At 40.9% G+C, this 20,602-nt stretch overlaps 1 protein-coding gene across 2 annotated transcripts in view; it reads left to right on the plus strand.

Moving 5' to 3' along the window:
* Positions 1 to 2,784, plus strand: part of OWL1 (DNAJ heat shock N-terminal domain-containing protein) — a 176,299-nt gene extending 173,515 nt beyond the window's left edge. Inside the window, exons 13-14 of one of the 2 annotated variants that reach the window (XM_087689716.1) lie at positions 1,185 to 1,235; positions 1,415 to 2,784. In XM_087689716.1, coding sequence (XP_087545842.1) covers positions 1,185 to 1,235; positions 1,415 to 1,429 — 66 coding nt within the window. In that variant the 3' untranslated portion in view covers positions 1,430 to 2,784. Of the gene's footprint in view, positions 1 to 1,184; positions 1,386 to 1,414 lie in introns of those variants that run through there. The other variant, XM_087689717.1, reaches the window with a different exon arrangement.
* The last annotated feature ends 17,818 nt before the right edge of the window (positions 2,785 to 20,602 follow it).

Genomic DNA, 20,602 nt, shown 5'->3' on the forward strand with positions numbered 1-20,602 from the left:
TTACATCCATTGCATCCTTGGGGTCCTTGGTCTATTACCATGAAATAACTGCCATATGCATCACATGTGTAATCCTTTCCACGTAGATCAGGTTGATTATATTTGTGCATCAGAGCATGGTCCATCTGTCTTCATTCTCAAGTAGAGCCCATTAAGACTACTCATTTGTCCAAGCATTGAGCCCTAGATTTCTCATTCACAAGTGCGTTCCATGTGACATTGACTGTTTGCAGAATTCCACCTCTTGCTGAAGTGTTCCATGCTTCCAAGTTGTGAAATCACAAGCATATGCATTTACAAAAACCTCTCTTTTCTTTGGGTCCAGAGGATCAATTCGTTTGTTCACGCAATTTCTTTTGGACTTGCCTATGGTATGGGCAATGGTGCTTGTGGCCAATTTCAGCCCGCAAACAACTTTAGGAACATTATATGTGTGTCTTTGTGCAGCATATTTTTGTAAGCCAAAATTGCTACTAGATTGTCTATAGAAATGGTGTGATAGTGAGATGCATAGAGGCTGGTGTGTTAGTGAGACATCTACGTCGTAAGGACAAACTTAAACTGAAATGTAGTTTAAGTTTTGGTAGGCTTAGTACGTTGTGACCTTGAGAAAGCAATGTGGTACAGTTCTGCAAACATCCACTCCAATGGTGTAGTTGGGCTGTCACATTTGCATTCAAATGGTTTATTGACTTGTCCACTTGTGTGGCCTATCTAATCCAAAAATAGAGAGAGATTGTGGGGTTCTTGGCATGTTTGGGTCACTTGCAATGCGTACATTTTTTATGCTGCCTCAGGCATCCAGCATCATGGTGCGAAGCTTAAGGGACTTCTTCAGTGGCAGCTTGATCTTATTCAGCATGCTGATATCTTGTCCAGATATGTTTAGTTTCTTGGTGTCAACAAGCGGTCTCTTCCGTGACCCTGTCTTGTGTCGTGGCTAGTGTGCATACTCTTCACAATAAAGAAAAACAAGAGTGTGAAGCTGGCCGACGAGATATTGTAGCCTTTTGGCTCCATGTGTTGTTTTCTACCTGTCTTTGAGTTTGTTTGGTCACTGAAAAGGCCCTTTGTAAATATATCAGTTCACTAATTCAAACTTCTTCACGACAGAGAGAGAGAGAGAGAGAGAGAGAGAGAGAGAGAGAGAGAGAGAGACTGATATTTTCACTATCTGACCACAGGTTATAGTCGGTGATTATGATGAATTGATTGCACCTAGTGAAGTCCACAAGGTATCAACATAATGCTCGTATTGAATGGCCATCTCTCTCATGTAACAATAGCCATACAACCCTTGTCCTTGGGAGGGCGTGGTTTCTAATATTCCCTGATGTGTAATTGAATGCTCTCTCATTACGTCAGTAGGCTTTATTTGGATAAGATGTTCATAGTCTCTCTGGTCTCATGGCAGCCACGTTGCGTGTAGAGTAATTTCGGTGAATCTCTACTAGCTCTATTGACGGGGGAGGATAGGTTTTCATAACAGAAATCTCTTCTGTGGGATGGTCAAGGTAGCGAGGTTAGGTTCTTTTCCAAAGGAATTAGACGACTTTCTCCCAAAACAGGGTAAGCGAGAGCAGACGATTCTCTCCCGAACGTCACCATTTTCTTTCTGGAAGGAAACCTCTTACCTGAAGGGAAGTAATAGCAGAGTCGCAAAAAATAAATTTCTGGTGTATATCATCTGCAAGGCCTCTTAGTCTGTGCTTATCTAGTAATCTTCAAGGTTGCAGGCTTGAATGATCGCCTTTGGAGATCGATTCTTTTAGTTATTATAGACTTACTAACTCCCCTAAGAGGATACAAGCTATGGATAAGCGGGTAATAAATGTTGTCAAATGGGCCAACTGCAATATGAACCCACATCTTGGAAGAGCAATACCAACCCACATGACTAGTAACCTTTAAGTTGCAAGCTTCATCTTGGAAGAGCAATACCTATCCAGTTGAGTAGTGAGCCTCAAGTTGCAGGTTTGAAATCATGAATATTCTTTTTGATCCTACAGGCTTCATGAATGGGTGTCCTTCTATCATTGGCATCCAGTTGATGGGTGGTATTATGCAACTAAATCACTTATTTTAAAACAATGATAACGGACCTCAAGTACGAAGGTAGATCTCACTACAGTGTTTGTCTGTATGCCAAAGTTGTCACTTGTTTGTCTTATACAAGTATGAGATTGTGCTACATGTGCTTTTTTAAGGTAATGAAGCTAGCCATGAGCCTATAGTTAGAGCTCTCTAGGCCATGATCAAGATGAAAAGGACCACCTTTCCAAGTTATGCACTAAAACTAAAGGCTACCTAAGTTATCATTACTCATATGTCTCTGCATGGTTTGGTGGTAGTCCCAAATGCATTGTTTGAGGCTCCCACAATGGTTATATTAAGGTTTAACTACATGGATAATTGAGTTGAGGTAGCCACGAACCTATAATTAGAGTTGTGTGGATCATGCTTAAGAAGAGAAGGATAACCTTTCCAAATTTTGCTTAGAACTATAAAAGCAAAAAGTTCCATAATGCTTTGTCAACCTAAGCCTAGCATTATCCTTGGCCGATTTAATCATGGGAGTCAATGTGGGAAAGTGATGGAAGTGCTAGGTACATTAAACCAACAATCTTGAAAGGTGTGCAAGAGGCATATGTGACATGTTGCCCTTCATTGTTATATTGAGCTTGGGAAGTCAACTTGTATTATCTATTTGTAGCGCAAGTGTTCAATGTAAAATTTATATTAGAAAACAATGCTAACATGATCTCCCATTGAAAGTACTCTAAAGAATGTTGACCTTTGTAAATGTGTGAAAAAAAGTCATTGAAACTAGTAAATAACATTGCAAAATATTTGTAAAATTGGGTCCTACAAATTGCACTAAGTAAAATATAGCTTCTATCTTGAAGCAAATAAGAGCCACGAATACAAAATCATGAGCAAGTAATTGTGCAATTGATTTCCACTTGTGTTCTTGAAACCTCATTAACAAGTGTGCCCATGACTTGATTAAGATCTTTGTTCATTAAGAATGAAAAAGCTAATGCAATTTCTTTGTCACTTAGGGTAATCCAAAGCCAAGCATCTTTGAATCTCACCAACTAATTTGCTTGAGGTTTAGATTTAGTTTTTGGTGCTCAACACAAATCAACCATACCATTACTTTGGACTCTTTCACCCTTGGTTATTTCATATTTGCAAATATACACTATTGTGCTTTGAGGTTCAAGTTGTGTGGATAAGTTTTTGGCTTGGCATAGGGTAGCTATAGTGATACTTTTGTACATTTGATGTGCTAAATTGTTCAAATTTTGAAGACATTATGAAGCGTGTATTACCTATGGGATCAAAAATTGTGTTTTCTTGTTTAAGAGAAATTTAGGTTGTGCAATTTTGTATTCCAAGAAAGAATATTGATTAACAATTTCATCCTCCATTGTGTTCATGGAATGAAAGTTTTCTTCCCTTTTTCACCTTTTGATTATGAGGAAATAGCCAACTTATCCTTGCAATATGCTTTGTTCACTCCATCTAAGGTCTTTTTGCTCTTAGCCTTTATTAGTCCATCTAAGATTGCTTTTTCTATGGTTACATAATCGTGTGTGTGTGTGTGTGTGTGTGTGTGTGCGTATGTGTGTGTGTGTGTGTGTGTGTGTGTGTGTGTGTGTGTGTGTGTGTGTGATTCCCTTACAAGGGAAGTGAACCATAATGAAGATGCAATAGGAATAAGTTGAAATTTTTTAATAATATTATATCCACGAGAATCAAACAATAGATTCAAAGTTTCAACATTGGATACTTAAGTACCCACCTTGAAAATTTTTAATGCTAAATTTGAGGGAAACATTAATATCTTACATTAGAAACCAATGTATTAGGTCACTTCATGTTTACCTTCCATGAGCTCAAATCCAATTGTAGTGAATCTTGCAATGGCAAGTGAGGGGTGAATGCATGCATATATGATGCATATTCTACAACAAGCTCAAGAATGGAGTTGTGTGGGACCAACAATATCTACTATGCATCTCTCTTAAGAAAACCGTTAGTGGAGATGGAAGGGTTCCATGTCATAAAATGCAACTTTACATTATGCTTTGTCTTATTCTTTGATAACAGTTAAAGGCTATTTATATTTATTATCATGGTTATTTATATTTCTTTCGCTTCCCTTCTAAAAAGAAATATTTGTGTATTTATATAAGTGAATAGATAAATTGTGCAATATTGTGAATGTAAGGGTGTCAATTTACAAAGCATATCATGCCTTTCAACATTCACAACTGTGGGAGCTTATACTCAATTGCCAAGATTCATGGGTTGCTTATTGTTTCAAGTATTTCAAGCATTTCAATCCCAAGTGCAATGACTACCTTTCACATAGCTCTACGTGCTCACACATGCGAGTGTAGTGAGTTTATCTCCATGCTCAATCCAGTTGCCTCCTTAAGCACTTTGGTAGCTTCACAATCCAAGTGTAAGCTTTAAGCGAGTTTGATCCGTAAGCTCTAAGCTCCATGCTCCATCATCACGTACACGTGAGACAAGAGGAGAGGTCAGAAGAGAAGAAGAGAAGAGAAGATGGAGAGCTTCTCCATCATAGTCCCTCACTCACACACACTCAGTTCTTAATACTCTCATACTCTCTTTCTCAAGCATAATCACAAGCAAACAAGAGTAAGATAAAGAAGATGTACTTTTGGCCACACATAAGAATGAGCTTCTCTATTCGCTTTCGGACTTTTATATATATTTTAATTTTTTTTTCGCATCTATCTTTTTTTACATGATCGGCCATTTTAGCTTAGGTTATATTTTCCTATTTCTTTCTATTTACAGTGTGGCTTTATCCATGTCCATTTACTCTTTACAAATTGCATAAGAGGTAGCCTGGCGTTCTTTTACAAAGATTTAGGGGCGCCTTTGGATTTTAAATGCGTCTCTTTTATTTTTGCGCTTAGCTTGGGATTTTAAGGTATATTTATATTTTTGGCACTTTTTTTAAAATTTTTGTTATCGGTTTGCTTTTGTTAACTTTGCTTTGTATTTTATTTATTTATTTTTTTTTTGTCTTCCTTGCACTAGGATCGCTATGGTTAACATTATTTCCCTCCTAGTCCAGTGTCAAACCCTGGAGAAGAAGCATATAAAAATGGTTGAGGTTATGGAGATCGGGAGTGGATTGAGTGAGTAATGAGGCCTCCAAACTTGATGCGTTGTCGCAATTAGTCGAATTCTCTTGGAAAGGAAAATGTGTATTGTATAGGTGTGTTTACCTTGTCATGCAGTGCATTGTATTCGTGTGGCAGTAGAACTGGAAGTTAGGTCAAGGTTAGAGTGTTGTTTCATACTCGAGGATCTAGTTCGTACAAAGGGGAGGTGGGGTGTTTGTAGCTTAGGAAGACATGTCTAACCATAGGAAAGTGAGCTCCTTAAGTGTGTCTTGCCCTTGATGAGTCTTAACTATGAAGTGGGACAACAAAAGGGGCTAAGGGATTAGGTATGGAACCGGTCGACCGAGGCCACTGAATGCACCTAACTTGAGAACCCTTAGGTGCAGTGATTGTGGCACTTTGATTATTATAGTGGGCTTTATTTATTCTTTTTCTTTTTTCATATTCTCTTTTTTTTTCTTCAATTTTTTTTTCTTTCCCTTTCTTTTTTTCTTTTTGATACAAGTAGGAGGAGACAAGCTAGATGCCATTCTCATGCTCTTTAGGAGCTTGATGAGGGGGCCCAAGGGATTTGCTAAGGAATGCAAGGCTTATCGTGTAGCCCTTCTAATCAATCCTTACATTAAGTGTAGTAGTAGATAGGAAGGGATGGTTACATTTTGAGAATCTACTATCACTTATATTTTCTAAGAGACTCATGCTAAATGTTGGCAAGAGAGTGGCCCTTAGCATGAGGCGAGTCATTGTACAACTATCTATGTGGGAATTGATATCAAAGTATAGCGGTAGCAGACACTCTTCCTGTGATATTGGCTTCTATTTCAATAGGATTCACAAGAGATGGTGGTAATTATAGGTTGTAAGGAAGGCAGGATCATGGTATGTTGTGAACTCATGAAACATCGGAGATCTTGAGCTCCAAAACGAGGTACTCTTCATGGCTGGAGGCGATTATAGATCAAGGAAAACTCATACCATGAGCTTGAGTCTTTACTCTTTTCACCTTCTCTGTGATCTTATTCGTGGTCTTCTTCAGTTGCTCAAGGACCTCTTTCATGTCCTATCCTTGCATGAGACTTAAAAAATACATTTCCAAGCTCGTTTCATTCTCCACCTTCTCGAATTCAAGCTCCTTTGCCTACTCTTCTATCCTTCGCAACTAAAGTTCTTATGTGCCTTTTTCTTACTTTCTCATCTTCGCCTTCTTTTATTTGCTACTAACTCCTTTAGGTCATTCAACTACTTGTGATAAACTATCATCTGCCTCGTCTTCTCGAGCTGATAAGCAACAAATGCCTTGGTTTCAATCTCCAGCTCTGCCTTTTCACTTTCATTTTTTCTAGCTATCCTTGGAGCTCCTGTTCATATTCATATTGCTGGTAGCAAGGCTTGCAGCATGGATGCCATTGATGTTTCTACTTTGGGCTTCTTTGGGTCCTTTCTAGATTCAACATCCCCTACAACATCGATTGTCCTTATCACAGGAGCTCCACCATTCTGCACTGAGCCAAGCTACTTTGAGCTCAACATGTACTGCACCCATGCCACCATGTTGCTTTGGTCCACTTGGATTTTTGAGGTCTCTTGAGTGGTGGCAGGTGTGACAATCAAGGGTGGAGATGGTGGGTGCACGGGGGTCTTTCCCTTACCCATCATGATAGGTTCTTAAGCCCTCTCTTCTGCAGTAGTGCTTAATCTTAGTTCTTCGCTCAAGCTTCTCTTAGTTAGCTCTTGAGGGCGAGATGCCTCCTCAATTGACAGCCTTATGGCCAGGGTGAGTTGCTCCTCCTCTTCTCTTTTCAACCTCTCCTCCTCTAGCTTGCTCTCAAGAAATCTCATTGTTGGCGATCAATTCCTCAGCTACCATGGGAACTTTAATGAATATGCATTTAGATCCTTTCTAGGTTCATGGCATCGTGTGTACATCAATTGCTTAAGGTTTTTCTAGGAGACCTAAGTCCAACTGCTTGTAGCTTCTAACAACAAGCATAGCAAAGGTGGCATCCAAATGTCTAATGCATGTGTCCAAGTCATCCCCTGTGTTCTCGACTAAATTGGAGGCCAAAGTGAGAATAGATTGATGCTCGTAAGAGGGTCGAAGGCCTACGGGACGTTGGGGTTTGATTGGGCTAGATAACTCAGCAATTGATGCCTGGTGCGTGGATTGGCCAGTAGAGCTCTCATCAGCGAATTGTGTGAGGGGCTTGTCTTGGGGCTTCGAGCTTGCACTACATGTTTGTGGAATGACATGGACACTGGGAGTGTCGGTTTAGGGGCAACAAGCTGCAGTTTTGGTCGATAGACCCTTTGAGGTGCTAAGGATTTGGTGACCTTCAGTTTAAGCAGCTTCTTAGTTTTAAGCGGCTTAGAAGGTTTTGGAGATGGGCTAGGAGTTGGCTATTGAGGGGCGCACATGCCACTCATGATCTTAGGCAACCAAATCTGGTTATTGCTTTCATATTAGCCTTGAGCACGCAACATGGCTTTAGGCACCCATTGCGGCTTGGTCGTTTCTTTGGTTCTATACCACCAACTTTGTCTCCTAGGCTTAGGGCGTGATGTTCAAGCATCATGGGCCTGTGTCGATTGGCTTTTAGGTGACAGTGATTGTTGTTTATGTACCCATTTGAGCCATGGCTCAATGTTTTAGATCATGCCTTCTTCAAGTTGCGGTCGGTTTGTCCAGGACTCCCCTCAAACTGTGCACTAGGTTCCCCTAGTGGTGGCTCTGTGGGCTAAGATGGAGCCATGCTGCCCTTGCTGAAAGCTTTTCATTATGCGAACACTGCCAACAACAAGGTGAATGTGCTGCGAGTCGTAGTCAACACATTGCAATGGGCTTGCTTCTTGAATGCACGACCGAGTAACAATTTTCTACTAATGGCCTTCGTGTCAGGTATCATATTAGAATATCATAGGGAGGCTTTGAATTCTTGATAGTGAGGCTACTTTGTAGTTTCCCAATAGTGGGTAGGACTGCCTCCCAAAATTTTTGAGCTCATGGGTAAGGATGTTGAAGTCAGCTCCCTCATCGTCGATAAGCGCATCAAAGATGTGTATTTTTTTTAGCAATGATTGTGATTCTCAAGTAAGTAGGTGGTATTGCTTCCTCATCTCTATCCTCAATCTCTGTGATAGTGGCCACTCTCACAGTGATAGGTAGTTGTAGCATTGGCGACTCATGCAATGGATAGGTTGGAGGGTAGTACTTCTTGAGGCAATCAATATTGAAGAAGCCTATGCCCTCGCCCTCTTAGGTATCGAGCTCGACATTGTTGATTCGACTAATGTTGCAAAATTTGAAAGGCCCCAACTCTCTGAACTTCATTTTTTGCTTATGACCCTTCACAAAGTATAGTAACACAAGGTCGCCTTGCTCGAAATCACATTGTTTGACATGCTTGTCAAACCAACTCTTGCGTTGTGTTTTTTCACAGACTACTGCATGGGTAGCTAAGAGTCGGGTCTCAGAAAGATATTCTAGCTCTACTAGACATTTCGTCCATGCCTCATTTCCATCCCATCTCTCTTGTACTGTTACTCTCAAGCTTGGAATAAAAAACTCTACTGGCAGGATCATTTGGTCACGTAGGTTAGCTTGAAGGGTGTTTGTCCCATTGGCATCTTGTAGGCTGTCCTATAGGCCCATAGCGATGCATATTATCCCAATTGCTACACGAGGCAGAGACCACGTTAGTCAGGACATTCACTAGGATTTTGTCCGTGGATTTTGCTTGACCATTGGCTTGAGGATAGTAAGATGATGATTTCCTATGGATGATCAAGAATGTAGATAGCAAATGAGCAATCACTTGAAGTGTGTGCCTTGGTCACTAACTAGCTCGATGGGGCAGCCAATTCGTGAGATCACATGCTCCCGAAAGAACTAAGTCGTAGGCCTAGCATCGTTCTTTCTAGTGGCTCGAGCTTCGGCACCTTTTGTGAGATAGTTAGTGGCTACTATGATGTACTTGGCCTGGGAGTATTGTGCTGTGGGATTGATCAATCCATTGAAGTTGATTCTCTATTTTTCAGAGGGTTGTCATGCTATAATCAGGGTCAAATCCATCTTATCTTTACAAATAGGAACCTTGGTCCTTTGGCACTTTGTCACAATGCTTTACAAATTTGGTAGCATCACGAAATAGGGTGGTCACCACAGTTAAGATTGTAGCACCTTGGAGGTTGTGGTATCTCTGTTGAAGCCCCCTCCAACGATTCCAACATGTGCTTCAGTTAGCACATCATGCATTTCATGCTCACACATGCATCTTCACAATAAGCCATCATGTCCCAATCTATAGAGCTAGCTAGCAATTAACTCATAGGGTTGAGTCTTAAGGATAAGGCACTTTAGCCTGGCCTTTTTGATAGGTCTCTCATGTAATCCGTTTTCTAAGATGATCTAGACTATGTCATCTGCTCAATATGACTTTAAGTTTACCCTAATCAAGTATTTTTTGCTAGACATGCTAAATAGGTGTGCATCGGGTATGTTATCTACAATCCCCTGTCCAATAGCTTCTCCTATGGGTATGCAAAACACGTGATCAGCCATGTAATGTTGCTTGCCCTTGCATACAACCACAGAGAAGTCAAACTCTAAAAGCAGAAGCAGCCATCTAGCTATGTGTCATGTAGCATAGGGTTTATTTTAGAAGATAAAGCTTGATGGTCCACAAAGAAGGTGAAAGGCATAACCAAAAGAGCATAAAACAACTTCCACAATAAACTTTGATGCATTTATGTGCATGTGGAATATTATGCTCCAATGTGGGGCTCATAGAATTGGTGTGGTAGTGAGAGCCTATTTCAATTCCTCATAAGTGCGTTGGCACTCCTCGATCCACTCGAATATGATCAACAACTTGTAAAGTGGTCTAGCAATCAATGCCTAGTTCAAGAACAAGCACCCATAGTAGCCTGTGTGTCCTATGCAGCACTGAAGTTGATTATAATTTCTTGGTGGTGGCAAGCCGACAATAACCTTGATTCTGGAGAAGTCACTAGCAATGCCATTCTTGGACACCACGTACCCTAGGATACATCCGTGCTTTATCCAGAACTAGCACTTAAAAGGGTTTAAAGAGAGACTATACCATCTACACCATTCAAAGACTGTGGGAAGCATATTTAGGTGTTTTTTCGAACTAGAGTGTACGCATAGCTTGTCAACAAATACCTCTAGTTCTCACCTAAGCATGTCCTTGAAGATAGTGCACATTAGACGTTGAAAGGTGGCAAGTGCATTAGTCAGCTCCATTCCATGGCGAATGCCTTGTGTCTATAGTCAAGGTGCACCTGAGCCTGGTTCTAGCCCGAGAAGCCGTCTCGAGGAAACTGTAAACTTCTTTTCTCTCTACTCTCTCGAGCATGTGCTTTATGTAGGACAATGGATAATTGTCTCTCAAGCATGTGCTCCGTGTAGGGCAATGGATAATTGTCTCTATTAGTTACATCATTAACTTTTTTGTAGTTTATGCACACTTGAATTTTTCTGTTTTTTTTCAGGACAATCACGATGGGCCTTCAATAGTTTATTTCTCTCTTTTTGGATGGCATGAGTATGCTTCGAATTCATTGGGTAAGGTTGTTGCTTTACGGGTGTTGCATCTAGAGTGATCGGAATGTTATGTGTTACGACTCTCAAATCGACTCCTTTGAGTTCATCTGTAAGGACTCCGTAAACATGTCTATATTCTGTCATAAGATAAGGGAGCCGTAACAAGAGGTCAAAAGACTAGAGAGGGTGACAAAGGAAATGTAAAACCTGTCGAAGAAAACCCTAAGCAAGATGCTAGGTGAAAGCAAGTCCTGAATCTTGATATGGAAGGTGGACCTCTAATGCCTATTGATAGTAAGAAGGATATGGAAGGTGAACCTCTAAGGCCTGTTGATCCCAAGAAGGATAAAGAATTGCCAAGAAAGAAGGCAAAAGTTAACAAAGAGGCACAAGGCAAAAGTTAACAAAGAGGCACCAAATCTGGGTCCAAAGACCAAAGGAGGGAATGGTTTGGTGAGAGAAGAGAGCTTTGGCTAACTACCATGACTTTGATTTAGCAAGTTCTCTTTGCGAAGTTAAACTAGACATGAACCTCTTGCAATTGATTAAATTGATTCTAAGAATACACAAGGAATTCAAGAAAATCTTGTATATTGGGTATATTGCAGTAAAACCTTTGGGCAGGTCCTAGGGCTTTCTTTGTTGTTCGGCCTCCGACCCCTTTGGTTGTCCTCTTTTTCTCCTTCAACTGTCTGCGCCTTAGATGGAGCGACAAGTTCCCCTTGGTGCATCTGGTTTTAGGTGGTCGGGGTATTTCTAGGTCATTCTTAAAGCTTACTTTCGATTCCAAGTTAAACTTGCAACCCTAGCTAGAGAGGAGGGAGTCTCTCCTTGTGGTCGCAGCTCTGAGGCTGATTCTGTTATGAAGAGAGATGCGACACTAGGCTAGATTAGCCTTGCTTGCTCATAGTCTATCACACCTAAGTGATCCAACCAAGTGTGATCACATTCAATTTTGAAGATCCCTTTTTCAATTCTAAAAGTATTGGTTCTCTACAACTTGGAGTCTACTCAAACACTTGACTGTCTTTTGTGTCGTATTTTATCATCTTGACCTCTTCTTTACTTCCTTCATTCGAGGAATAGCAGTCCGCGTACTTGTTGTCTGTCCGAACCACTATATTTTCTGACTACTTTAGGTCTCTGTTCTCAACCCTCTTTTCATTGCTTCTCCTGGAGTGGCTTGAGATTGGCAGTTGGGTTACCGGCTAGCTCCCTCATCAAGTACTCAAGAATATCTTGGAGCTCATGTCTGTTAGAAGGAATATGGAAAGGGGCAAGAGTGCTAGGGCTTCTGGCCATCATGCAAAGTCGAGCTAAAGGTGGGTTCTTATCATTCAATAGCTAGGATGTGGTGGCTTTACGGGACTCACCTATTGTCCTTGCTACTTGCTTATAATCCTATTTTTCATCCAAAAATGGCAGGTCGATGGTGGCCAGTACATGAATCCAATCCCGCTCGTCTTCAAGATAGGGAATATACTTTGTTAATGGCCCATATAAATTCCTAGCCTATGAGTTTCCCTTCAAGATAGAGATGATATGCAAGTTGATTGCCAGTGTGGTCTTCCAGGTGTCCATCTTGACTCTTACTGCCTCTGACATGTTACCTATGAATATAAGGCCATTACCCCCAGTCTTCGATTACTCGTACGTTCCACATCTAGGGTTAGCCTACTAGAATGTCATAGTCCCGCTCCCTTCATAACCATGAAGTTCACTAAGAGCTGGACACCTACTATTTTCAAGGGCTAGTGCTTCAACACTCTGAATGGCCCAAATTTCATGCCATTAGCTAGCGTGATGTTAAACCTTGCGGTCTCCACCGGTGCGCTACCCCATGCCTATAGGACTGCATGGCTAAGCACATTGACTTCCACTCCTGTGTCTACGATCCCCTTTCTTGTGATGTCTCCTAATGCTACCACTTATAGGACTGCATGCATATATGTGCCATCCTAGCAAGAATTTACATGCAAGGACTTGGGCATTGAAATCATTGTTAGGCTTGATATCAGTGTGGCTATGTCGTGGTTGTGCAAATCGGCTGCTCTTGGCTCATTAGATCCCTCTACTCACTTCTTTAACTCTCGCCATAATGATGAACTTTGCCTAAGAAAATCCCCCATTGGCAGAGTCACAAGAGGGGATGATATCAACATTGCAAGCAACCTACTAGCTGCTTGCCTTTCATTATGCTCTACACTCTCTTGCCACCACTGCTCTTGGGATGTCTTCCTGCATGTGGCGCCTAGGCTTTGTCTTTTTGGTGCTACATGGAGTATAGATGCTTCTCTAGATTCTATGCAAGTAGGTGTGACAAGCGTACTCACACTGGAGATCTCGTTGACCTAGTCTTCTAGGATGGGATCAACATTCTTTAAGTGCTCTTGGGCATGTCTCACCCACTCCTTGACCTTCTCAACCACTTCCAATTGGTGCCTTGAATCGGGATATTCCCCAACCTTGGCACTTCCCTTCTCCACTATCTTAGGAGTATATGTTTCTACTTCTGCATTCATGACTTACTTACCCTTCGATAGTGTAGTGGCACTATCAGTTTTGAGTGCGACTTTTGTCTCAGCTCTCTTCCTTCTCCTCCTACAACTCCTCTTCCCTATTATGGAGGCTATGTCAAGGTTGTTAGGTCTAGGTAATGAGATACCAGCCTACCTCATCTACGCCCTGGTCATGGCATTCAATGAGATGGGAGTGGCCTCCCCATCAAGTGTCTTGACTCCAAATAGCCCCAAAGGTACAAATGGCACAATAGCTAAACTAGTGGATGGGTTTTCGCCTAGGATACTCGACATACAAATGAGTGATTCCACACTTAGGGCATCTCAAGTCGGCCTTTTCTCGATTAGCTTGTTCTCGTTTAGGGCAACAAGATGAGATGTGTCATGGGTGGTCGCATGTGATAGATTCTTGGTTTTAACCTTCTAGGCCTCTACCCCTTTCCCAACCTAACGTTATCACCGGTACTGGTCTAGAATCCATTAGAATGGGATTACCCTCTTTGTCATAGGAGACGTAAGGTTTTACATATGCCTCTTCCTCATTTGGCTCCTTGACATAATGCACTGAAGCATCGCTTGGTGGATGCGAAGGGTCTAGAACACCATATTGGGGAATATGGAAATTTTCCATAAGTTTGGGACACGTGGTCAAGTCTTTGGATTTGTCATATCTTAAACACTATAACTCCAAATCAAGCGCTCTATAGCTCAATAGATTCCATTTTTCAAAAACTTTCCAATGATAGATCACATCATATGGTTTTGAGAAACTTATGGGCATGTTATCCGGGTGCCACCTTTTAAGTATTCAAAAAATGGGATTTGGGAGATTCCCAAACTCACTAATATTGTGTTCTAGGTGATCTAGGTATCCTTGTGGGTTTGATGTCCATTCTAGAGATAGCTGGCCTTGAATCATTGGGTGCTGGAAGAGCTAATGGAGCTCCCCTTCCATAAAGTAGCGATCTATTCCCTAGGTAGTAAGGCTGATTGTATGGTTGTGGGTATGGCAACTGCCTTCGGAATTGATAATGCTTTGCATAATGGCCAAACCTACCACAATTGGCACAGGGTCTGGATCTAGGATCCATGCACTCGATGGAAATGTGATTTCCTCTACAATGCACGCATTGCACGCGTGAGGCCTTGCATGCCTTCTCATCATCTCTTGAAGCTTAGCCAACTCTAGCTTCATGTCCACCAACTCTGGGCTTTGATAGTCATTCTTTCCTTTCTCTTGGGTGCTCTAGCTTAATCTCTTGCTAGAGTGGTCGTGGCTCTCTTTGAGGTTCTAAAGGTTGCACTATCTCGACTTGTGGTCCTTGAGCTTATCTCTCTGAGTAGATCGTCCACTCGTATGGCTTTTTCAAAGACCCTAGCTATTATGTCCCTTTGAAAGTTTGGGAGTTGCTCACCAAGGCCTTTTAAAGCTCTTCACTCCTGATTCTGCTTATGAACATGATAGAAACCGCTTGCTCACTAGGTCACTCGTGGTGACTGGGATTCTCTTAAAGAGACTCCGCATATGGGTGACATAATTTTGAATATCCTCCTTATCCTTTTGACTGGCGTTCATTAGTTGAACAATAAGGTTATCTACATACCTTGCCTTAGACGGTCTCTTGATGAAGAGACTCTTGAGATTATTGAAATTATTCCATTCGGCATTGTTTAGACTAGTGTACCACGTCCATCCTTTATTCCCAAGAGGCAAAGACCAAAAGCATGTGCACGTTGATGAGCAGGGTCCATTAGGCCGTTTTCCTCGCATACCTGCACTACTCTACAAAACTATATGGGTCGTTATCGGGATGATACTTTATCAAGTTGCTTGGCAACTACAGGTATGTTTGTTTGGCTTTTTGAATTTGGAGTAATACCTAGTCCTGTTAGCAATGAAGTTGCTACGGCTACTCCGCTCTGCTCCACAACCGTGTTATCTATGAGTCACTTCGTGAGAAGATCACTCAACGTGAGGTTAGCTTCAAGCGCTCTTTCCCTCTCAGCATTGAGACATGTCCTGCTTCTATTGGCAAGCGCCAAAACTCGTTGGACCTCTCACATTTCTATATATCATGCCTCGGCCTTTGATCTTGCTACTCTTGGTTATAGGCGGCTATGCCTTGCAGTGCTTTCCTTGCCAGTCTCATCTCTCTTTGAAGGTCTGCTATGATGTCCTCACAGCATCTACCGTGGTGCTCCATTTTGATATGCAAACCGTATACATTTTTCATTTATTGGATGTCGACTGGGAAATCTCCCAAGTCGAGCTCACCGCTTTCAAAATTGGTGCTAGATCCTGACATTTTGTTGGTCTCCTGGGTCTACTAGAGTGTTGATCAAGTTGATCAACTCCAGTAAGGTTGAGTCCCTAATCATGTCAACTCCTTTTTCTCTCAACCAAGAGGCTTGATTTGAGGCTTACTATCCTCGATCGTGCGTACAAGATCTGAGGGTCTTCTTTTATTAGTGGATTTGTTCAATTTTTCTTATCTTGCGTGTGAGTTCATTGTTATTTTAAACAATTCTCAATTTTAAGTGCACCTAGGTGCTTTTGGGGTGCTTCTTTTAGGCACAGTGCAAAATTAGGCTTTCAGCTTTCTAGGTGCACTTCAAGTGATTATTTACGTAGTGTGTGACTGTGATGAAAACAATGTGGTGCAACACACACTTTTCTCGTCTATTCTTGAAGGTGGTGATCACTCTAACATTTTCGTTTGGGCCCTTTAAGACATTTCAGATAGGTGGTCTGAGAGGTTGTGTTCACAGTCTCTTTATAGGCCGCTAAGTCATGATTTTTGAAGTTTGGAGGCTCTATGAGCCTTTTGACATGTTTGGGGGCCTACGAGGGTGTTGCTTAGCTTCGAGTTGGCCTCTCTCTAGTCTAGGGTATGTTGGTTTTGTCAACTCTCAAATTTGTTTTTGGTGTCCGAGTTTCAATCATCCAATTTCCAAAATCAAACTCTCTGATTCTGGCTCTCTCTAAGTGGTCAAGTCGGGGACTATCCAAGGCCAAGTGTTTTGGGTCTGAGACTATCATCCGCATCATATGGTCCAATTGGCAAGTTCGAGTAGGACGGTCCAATAGGGTGGTCCGAGTCTAGTAGCTTGGATGCAAGAAGGGTGTCCGAATGGATGAAAATCGGATGGTCCAATTAGGGTAATCGGACCTTGCGGTGCATATTCGATTGCAGCAGCAAGTTATAGAGCAATGAAAAATCTTAAGAAATCCTACATGGCTTTGCTAATGACTACAACGAAGGTGCTGACACTGATCAACAAGCATCAAACAACATCCAAAAGATACCTGGAAGGACAAAACGCGCTGCGATGAAGATCACCAAGCAAAATCTCCCCTCTTGCTTGTAGCTCTCTCTCTCTCTCTCTCTCTCTCTCTCTCTCTCTCTCTCTCTCTCTCTCTCTCTCTCTCTCTCTCTCTCTCTCTCTCTCTCTCTCTCTCTCTCTCAAGCTCTCACACTCACTCTCAAATGAGCAAATGAACTCTTCCATCTATTCTTGGCCTATTAGAGCCCTTCTCTACTCAATTCTGATTTTCCTCCTTTCTTCCTTTTGAAGCATTGCACGTTAATGCTCTTTTTCTCTGTTTGGCATGTTTACAACAACAAAAACCCTATTGTGTATAACCTTCTTTTTCTTGTTTTTTCTTTATCCTAATGCATTCAAATCACAATCAAATGCATACACTAATCCAGCCTACTTATCTAAATCCAAAAAATTTAAAAACTTTCTTGCTAAGGAGATCGAATACCTCTTCAAACTTCCTTCTCTACCTCACATACCGGTTCGAGGAAAAGCATACCTCAATGCTCAATTCGGAGCATGCAAGCACTCAAAGATTGAATCCATTAGTCTTGGCAATGGAAACAAAATGTGGAAGCTCATGCTCGACCGCCAAGACCCATGAACCACTTATTGTTTAAAGTGTTTCAAGCCAAGCGCAATGGCAACCTCTCACATAGTCGTATGCACTCTGACACCTATGAGTGTAGTGAGCTTACCTCCATGCTCGATCGAGTTGCCTCCTCCCTCAAGTACTCTAATAGCTCCACGATCCAAGTGTAAGCTTCAAGCGAGCTCGGTTCCTCAAGCTCCAAGCTCCATGCTTTATCACCATGCATGCGAGAGAAGAGAAGAGAAGAGAAGAAAAGAGAAGAGAAGAGAAGAGAAGAGAAGAGAAGAAGATGGAGAGCTTCTCCACCACAGTCCCTCACACACTCACTCCCTCACACACTCTCTCAAGCACAAGCATAAGCAAGCAAAAGCAAAAAGAAGAAGAGGAGGAGAGCTACTTTTGGCCACACACAAGAATGAGTTTCTCTATTCACTTTTGGCTTTTATACATGCCCTAATCAATTTTGGGCACCCATCCCTGTTTTACATGACTGGCCATTTTAGGTCCTCCTTTTCTATTCCCTTCTATTTACGTTGTGGCTTCATCCATTCATGTTTACTCTTTACAAATTGCACAGGAGGGAGCCTTATGCTCTTTTCAAAGATTTAGGGGTCCCTTTGCATTTTAAAATGCACCTCTTCCAATTTTTCACTCGCCTTGGGTTTTTAAGGTGTCTATGTGCTTTTGGCCTTTTTTCCTCTTATTTCTGCTATAGGACCGCCTTTTTCCACTTTGCCCTATATTTTAAAATTTTCTTTTGCTTCCCTTTTCTTTTCTTTTTTTGCCTTCCTTGCACTGGGATCACTAGGGTTAACAACAACTAATCCCAATGTGTATGGTTTCTATTAGCTCAAGACCTCTAGCTAGTGTGAGAAGCCTTTACACATAATGAACAATACTTCCAAGTCATGTATATGCATCATGCCATGTTCTACATTGAATTCTTTCTTAGTTCAAACTTCATTAGTCATATATAAGTTCATCTTACCTATGAAATATATAGTATTGTATATGATATCTTTCTCCTCCAAATCATTAACTCTATGATGCCGTTGTTACTTGTTAGAAAATTTCTCCATTAATAACAAAATTTCAAAAGTTCCCATGTGTTTCATAGTGGCATTTAAACATGTGTAGGTTATAAACTCAATTGCACAATTTTCTCCAAACATATAGTTGTTTGTTCAATTCATGGTACAATGAATCTAGATATGGCTCATATCACTCTCATAAAGATTGAGTTGTGTTGTCTATCTTATTAGGATTGCCATTTAAGGGAAAGGCTCTTACACAAATGGTTACAAATCCATGGTGTATCTTAGAAAGTCATGGATTCACACATGTGGCACAACATGTGATGTTAGAGGACTTGGATGCATGGTGTTCCTAAAGGGAAAGAGATCACATGTTGTATAGATATATTTTGTTGTGTGTAATGTGGACAAGTAGGAGCAACCCATGATTTTGCAAGAATTTTTGGTTGGATGGAGGTGCCTACAATATTGGGAACGACATGGTCAAAAGCACTCTATTTTGCATGGTGAAAAGGGAGTTAATGCCAAAAAAAGCAAGTTGATAGGGAGAAAAGTAAGACTTGTGGTTGTGAACTAATGCATGAGGTTTGGACTATTATGGAATGATTTGAAAAGGGGTTGGTTCCTATCCATAGATCTCTCTCTCTATTCTACATTTGAGGATGCACTTGGTTGTCTTGCATTGTGAACTTAAGTGAATTGTTTTGATACCTCTTGCTTCTTGGCCTATTTTGGGATGCAAGTTTGATGTAGAGTATTTTGGAGACAAAATACATGATCCTTCTTATCTATTGATTTATCGCATTGTGGCATGCTTGCCTCTTCATTAGAGGATGGTATTGATGCAAGCCCAAAAGGATGTATTGATGGTACTAGTTTTTATTAAGTTTTCATTATCTATATTTGTTTTATGATACCTCCATCTTCCAAAAATGTGGTGAAGGGTCCAATATAGTGACATCTAACAATTCCTAATTATATAGCTTTCTTCAAATGAGTTACATAAATTTATTTCAATAGTTGAACTATATGCATCATACACTATTCAAAAATATAATTGGGGTATTTTGGTACTTTTATCAAGTAGACCTAGTTATAATTGAAGGGTTCACAAATAGTGACAATGAGGGTGAAAGAGTGTCACTCAAAGATGCATACTTCAAGGCTCCATGAAATCCAAAATATAAAAAGGAAATATGCTTCGCACACTTGCTTGACTCACATTAAGCTTATATGTAATATAATATTTTGTATCATAGCTTTAAGTAGCTAAAGAATGCATCTTTTGTTCAAGATTATTACTCAATGGGATGCGGCATGTTTTGGTTTTGGGGGGCCTCACCTTTTTGGCTTATTTAGGGTGGGTTTACATTCAAGTGGCTTGACGCCTTATTGATTTGCATGCACCCGTGCTCTTATATATGTGAATGGTGTAGCACATGAATAGTATGATTAACATGACATTCTTGGTAACTAGTTTACTTGTGTGGTAAAAGTTGGATGGTTACAAGAGAACGTAGTTGGGGGATTTAGCATGAATGGCCAAAATTTGTAGAGACTCAAGGAAGAATAGCTCATAGTACATATAGTGAAGAATCTTCATAGAATAAGTTGAAAAGAAGCAACAAGAAACCAAATATGTTGAAATACAATTGTAAATTGCATGTACATAAGTATATAAACCAAGATCTTAGACTATGGGCTCGGCATAAACCGGATTATATTCAGCCCCCCATATGCATTTGCATCACCATACATGAGTTTAGACAAAAAAAAAAAAGTGTCTACAATCCAAAAACACTCATGCACATTCATGAGAAGAACAATTTCTTGTGTCTGCATGATTAGGTTTTGCCCATACATCAACTGTACAAGAATATAAGTTGTAGTAGCACTATGAGTAGTACGATCAGCTCACAAAGCATATGGAAGTAGCCTTAACCACTCCCATAATGTCCTTTTGCATGCCTTTGCTAAGTCCTTGATAGTCAATGGGTGACATCTTTCACTCTTCCCATTTCCTTCAGGATTGTATTCTGATGTGAGAGCAAGCTTAAAACCCATTGTAGAGAAGAAATCTCTAGCTTCATCAACATAACTCTCCTCTATCACATGTGAACTTTCCCATACATCCGTATCAACACATCACATCTTCCAACAAGAACCTGCATACAGCATTAGTAGCCTTTGTCCGCAAGGCTTGACCTCTATATCCTCTTAAACTTGAATCTTCTCAAATCTTTTTACCCTTCCCTTCGCATCAAAGTGCTCAAGTATTGTTCAATTTGCAGTCACTCACCCTCTTATAACTCCTCTAAAAAAGTTTCAATAAGAGAGACATAACACACATGGTCAAGTGTTGTCTTTGCACTTTCAACTTCTTCATCCTTTCTCTTGAAATC

This window comes from Lygodium microphyllum, chromosome 12 (assembly GCF_053477565.2).
Source record: "Lygodium microphyllum isolate KBCC chromosome 12, Lygodium_microphyllum_v1.1.10, whole genome shotgun sequence".
NCBI classification, from domain to species: Eukaryota; Viridiplantae; Streptophyta; class Polypodiopsida; order Schizaeales; family Lygodiaceae; genus Lygodium; species Lygodium microphyllum.